The 5,275-nt window shown below is 42.5% G+C and overlaps 1 protein-coding gene across 1 annotated transcript in view; it reads left to right on the forward strand.

Annotated features, from left to right (window-relative positions):
* The window catches only part of FEZ1 (fasciculation and elongation protein zeta 1), a 45,801-nt gene extending 41,233 nt beyond the window's left edge, over nucleotides 1–4,568 (forward strand). Inside the window, exons 9-10 of the mRNA XM_032229788.1 lie at nucleotides 2,528–2,593; nucleotides 4,310–4,568. Of these exons, the coding sequence (XP_032085679.1) occupies nucleotides 2,528–2,593; nucleotides 4,310–4,326 (83 nt within the window). The 3' untranslated portion in view covers nucleotides 4,327–4,568. The remainder of the gene's footprint in view (nucleotides 1–2,527; nucleotides 2,594–4,309) is intronic.
* Nucleotides 4,569–5,275: the final 707 nt, after the last annotated feature.

Here is a 5,275-nt window from a genome sequence, read left to right on the forward strand (position 1 = left end):
TTTTTGGCTATTCCAAACCAGGGAAAGAATTTCTATTTGTTATTTAGTTCTTTCTAATGACAGGAGAAACCAAGTGTGACTAATTAAGGAATGATGTACCAGCATTGCTGTTCATTCAGTCTATCCCAAATTCTGAACCGTTCTGAGTGGTATCTAAGTGTTGCCAGTTGGAGTGAATGTAATTCCCTTCCCTCCTCTATGTGTATGCATTGGAATGTGTGCAAAAACATAAGCATGAGCTAATAGAGTGACATACAGATTGTCTGGGTTGAGATAAATGGTTGTTTTAGAGCTTGCAAGTTGTTGTTTTAGATCGTATTGCCGTTCCTCAAATATTTTGCTAAGAAATCATTACAAAAAAAACACAGCCCAATATGTCCCAGAAATAATAGATAACTTCAACAACTATTTTATAAACATCTGAATTTGCCAGCGACGGGATTTAGCCTCCCTAATTCTGACTAAATTATTTGTGGAACAAAAATGAAAAGGTTGAGATGTTGTGATGGTCCTTTGTGCATTCTGGGAGAATCATCTGTCTCCCTTTGTGTTTCTATGGCAACTGTGTTTTGCACTCACTGGAACAAACCCTGCCTTCTTTTGAAAAGAGCAGAGAGCTATGAATGGCTATTTTGTGCACCCTGTGAGTTTTGTACAAACGACAATTTGTGTTTAGAAGCAAAGCTTCTAGAAGCAAAGAGGTTACCAGGGATAAATTTGTCTCCCCCCCCCCACTTCTTTTTCCCTTGTCTAACTAACTATGCAACACTGCTTCAAATCATGGTGCAAACATACTGAGATGAGATCAGATTACTGGGCTGGAAGAAAACTTCCCAAATAAGATGCACGGATCAAGCAGGTCCTCAAAATATTGGACCTTGTATCCAAGCTACCACCAACAGTTAATGAATAATGTGCCTAGTATCCAATTTGAATGTATGGTTTTTTGGATTGGATTGGATTTATTTCATTTATATGCCGCCCCTTTCCCCGAAGGGGACTCAGGGCGGCTCACAATTCAATCAGGGAGAGGGGTACAGACAGGGGATAAAAAGACAAACATAACAGTACACAATTTAAAAACACACAACAACCATACCATTTGAGGAGGGGGGCAGAAGCTCTTTAGCCCCAGGCCTATCGGAACAGCCAGGTTTTAAGGGCTTTGCGGAAGGCCTGGAGGGTGGTGAGGGTTCGAATCCCCACGGGGAGTTCGTTCCAGAGGGTCGGAGCAGCCACAGAGAAGGCTCTCCTCCAGGTAGTCGCCAGTTGACATTGGCCGGCGGATGGAATTCGGAGGAGGCCTAATCTGTGGGATCTGATCGGTCTATTGGAGGTGATTGGCAGCAGCCGGTCTCTCAAGTACCCAGGTCCAATACCATGAAGGGCTTTTTCCACATTCTGGATAAAAATGGGTTAAATTCATTTCACGTTTCATAGTTCTTTTGCGTACAATTCCCCAACAAGAGATTCCTTTTTAATGTTTATCCTCCAATGTTATTTCCCTCCCTACTTGAATACACATTTTCAGATACACAATCCACTACAATCCTGTCTAGCAAGGTGGAATTTGTTTAAGAGTCTGGATTGGCACTTTGGTGTATATGAAGAAGAATTCAGCTCAGCAGTCCACATTAGAAAATGGTAGCCTTTCCTATTTTGGACTGAGTTCATTGCCCATGTCTTCTTCTAAAAGCCAAATGTAATCTACTGGGACTGCTGCATACAGAATCCCCAACCAACATGCCCCAAAGTGTGTTTGCAGTCTCCCTTGTAGCAAAAAAGCAGAGAAGGCTGTGTTAAGTTTTGCCAGTGATTGAAATTAACCATTGTGCTAAGAACCTTGATGGGATCATAGAATCTCTTTACAGCACAGGCCTTTAATAGCTTTCCCTAATCAACATCTGGTAACTGTCACATTAACAGCAGGCAGCTCTGCAATTCAACACAGACCTACAACTGTGCAAAACACAAGGAAGGCCTGCCCTGGCCTCTCTCCCCTCTTTTTCCTGTGCCAGCCGTTTCTAACTGTGGAATCCCTGTCTTGATCTAAAATGCATAAAGTATCTTTCTGCTTGCTTGAAGGCATCTAGGGCCTTCTGTGTGATTCTGTGCAACTCCGAAATTCAGATTTTCTTAAAACAGGACCAATAAAGTGAAGGACTCATCGTAAGTGCCAAATGCTGCAGGAATAGGCCTATTCCCCAAAGTGACTTGTAGGGACAAGCCAGAGCTATGGGTCCCATAATTCTGGACTCTCTAAATTAGCTCCTGTGTCTCAGATGACATAGTCCAGAACATTGGCAAGTTGCAGAAGATCTGAATATAAATCTGGTTTGCTTCCATATCTGGATGGAGTGCTTCCTTGCGCCTTGCCTCACTTGGCATATAAGGATTGGTTACGGAAGGTAGAATAAATGTGGCAGGGGAACAGTTGATGTCTCAGTGCCCCGGCAGGTTAAAGAGAGAAACAAATAACTCATAAACAGGACTCACTAATGGTTTTCGTCCCAACTTGTTTCCTCAGTTCTCTTTGCCATGAAGGAAGACAACGAAAAAGTCCCTACGCTGCTGACTGACTACATTTTAAAAGGTAAGAGGAGGAACAGAAGAATTCAGCCTTCTGCAGAATTAGATGATGGGTCCACTCATGTTATCTCTTTGATTCAGCAGAAATTATTCTGCAACGCAGAAGTCTTAGATTTTTTTTTTAAAAAAATGATATCTGAAGCTTTCACTGGTGTCATCTGGCACTGAATGTGCAGCCTTTCCTCCAGAGGCCAAAAGAAAAGATGACACAATTTATGTCTTTCTCAGTCTTCTGTCCTCCAGTTTTCCAGGTCCTCCTATTAGGGAGTTTAGCAATAACTAGTTGGCTGAGTTTCTTCTTCTCCTTCGTGTGTAACTTTGTTGAGATTTCCCTCCAGCTTTGCCATCCCATTCATGAAGCAAACAAGTTTGAGCTGATGAACTTTTCCTGCAGATCATTGATTTTTTTTATTACACTGCCCTATATATAGTCAATAAAATGAATGCACGTCTTTTTAAAAATATGTACATTTTGTTGAACAAGTTTTAACAATGGAAGTCATGTTTCAAAGACTGAATTTGCTTTTTTGATGGACTTGGGCCTTCCTGGTTCATTATTAATGCTTATAGTAGCTCCAGTAGAAGAAAATATCTGCAAGATGGAGCTGTGGAGTCCTCTCTGAGGTGCTCTCTGAGCTTGGCTGTTTTCCTGCAGAGATTTCATGATCCACATAGGGAACATCAAAAGGGAGAGGCGTTTACATACAAGTGGCTTTCCCTCTCAGTGTTGGTGGGAATATTGTTTTTATTTCTTGGTTGCTCCCTGATTGGGCTGTTGAGAGCAAACCCACTCTCTTCTAGCACTGACAATGTTACTTAGTTGGGTAATGAAACATCTGCAAGAAAACAACCACAAGAGCACCAAGGGCCCTACAATCCTCCTCCTCCTCCTCTTTCCTCTCCACAAACCGCATTTTCTTCCAGCACTGATGACATTACCTAGTTGGATAATGAAACATATGCTAGAATACAACCAAGAGAGCATCAAGGAACCCACAGTTGTCCTCCTCCTCCTCCTCCTCCTCCTCCTCCTCCTCCTCCTCCTCCTCCTCCTCCTCCTCCTCCTCCTCCTCCTCCATTCTCTTCCAGCACTGATGATATTACCTAGTTGGATAATGAAACATATGCTAGAAAACAACTAAGAGAGCATCAAGGAACCCACAGTTGTCGTCGTCGTCGTCCTCCTCCTCCTCTTCCTCCTCCTCCTCCTCCTCCTCCTCCTCCTCCTCTTCCATTCTCTTCTAGCACTGATGACATCACCTAGTTGGATAATGAAACGCCTGCAGGAAAGCAACCAAGCTCAGAGAAGGCCAAAGGTTCCACAGCTTAAAGTAGCTATTCATAGAAACAGGAACAAGAGTTTCACCCAAGTTTAGGCTTGAATGAAGAGTATTAAAATTAAACTAGATTAAAAACACACACACACACACACACACAAAAATATAATTGGGACATTGTGAGAGCTCAACAGCAATAAAAAGAGTCCAGCTGTCTGCTATCAGGTGTGTTCTGGATGAACCCAATTTCCTTGTACTGATTTGAAGGAAAGTTGGTAGAAGATGTACTGCCCTCAACAGTGATTGTCTTCAGCGATAGTAACTAAAGAAGTGAACCGTTTTAATGACTTTTATTAAGTTTATGCTCTTAGCAGTAAAACCAGAATCCATTGGACTGAATTTCCTTTCTTTCCCTCTTCTTCTTCTTCTTTCCCTTCTTCCAGTTCTCTGTCCTACCTAAGCTCCACGTTCTGAGCATCATGAAGACAACAGGAGATCAGGCCAGGGTGTCATTCCATCACAGGACTGCATGACATAATGTACGCGTCTGAATTGTGTATTTAAGATGTATAGCATTAACTGGGGTTAAATACGAGTGAAATTCTATCCTTCACTGTTGGTTCTAGTCATAGTCAACATTGAATGCATGAGTGAAGGCAAGGGATGTGCGTTCCCCCGCTCTCCTCTCTCCCCCCCCTTCTCTCTTTTGTCCACCTCTGTCTTGGAGGGAGGGCATTGCTTTATTCCGTGTACTCTCCCTCCGCCTTTCCCCAAGCAGTTATGAGACTAATTTGAATACTGAAATAAAACTTTCATTTAATTAAAAAGTTGCGGTATTCCTTGGATATTTTATTGCTGGGAGGAAATGTTTCCTCACTGCTACAAACAAATTAATGTCGATTTGGGTAAAAAGATGATTCCGTTTAGCACACACTGTGCAGAAAATAGATTCACAGATATCAGTGAGAACAGAAACCAGTTCTATATTTAATTTGTAGAACTCTTAAAAAGTTGGAGCGTAGGAATCAAAGAAGCTGTTTCACTTCCAGGCTGTGCTGGGAGAAAAAAAAATGCTTGTTTTTCTGCACCTTGTGTGGAATCTGAGTGAAGAACATTTCGCTCCTATTTGGTACCATGGTCTGTTTGGTTAGAAAAGGAGCAACTACTCATTTCCCCATGAGCGTGTGCATGTGTGTGAGTGAGAGGGGGGGAGAGGGAGAGGGAGAGGAGGTGGGAGAGAGGGAGGGAGGGAGGGAGGGAGGGAGGGAGAGAGAGAGAGAGAGAGAGAGAGAGAGAGAGAGAGAGATTATAGGAAATGACATCCTTTTGGAGATTAATTCTGCCACTGAAGATAAGTTCAGAGTAGACATTAAGATTGTGTGCCCATCACTCACAACAGCGATATAGTG

This window comes from Thamnophis elegans, chromosome 13 (genome assembly GCF_009769535.1).
Source record: "Thamnophis elegans isolate rThaEle1 chromosome 13, rThaEle1.pri, whole genome shotgun sequence".
Taxonomy (NCBI): Eukaryota; Metazoa; Chordata; class Lepidosauria; order Squamata; family Colubridae; genus Thamnophis; species Thamnophis elegans.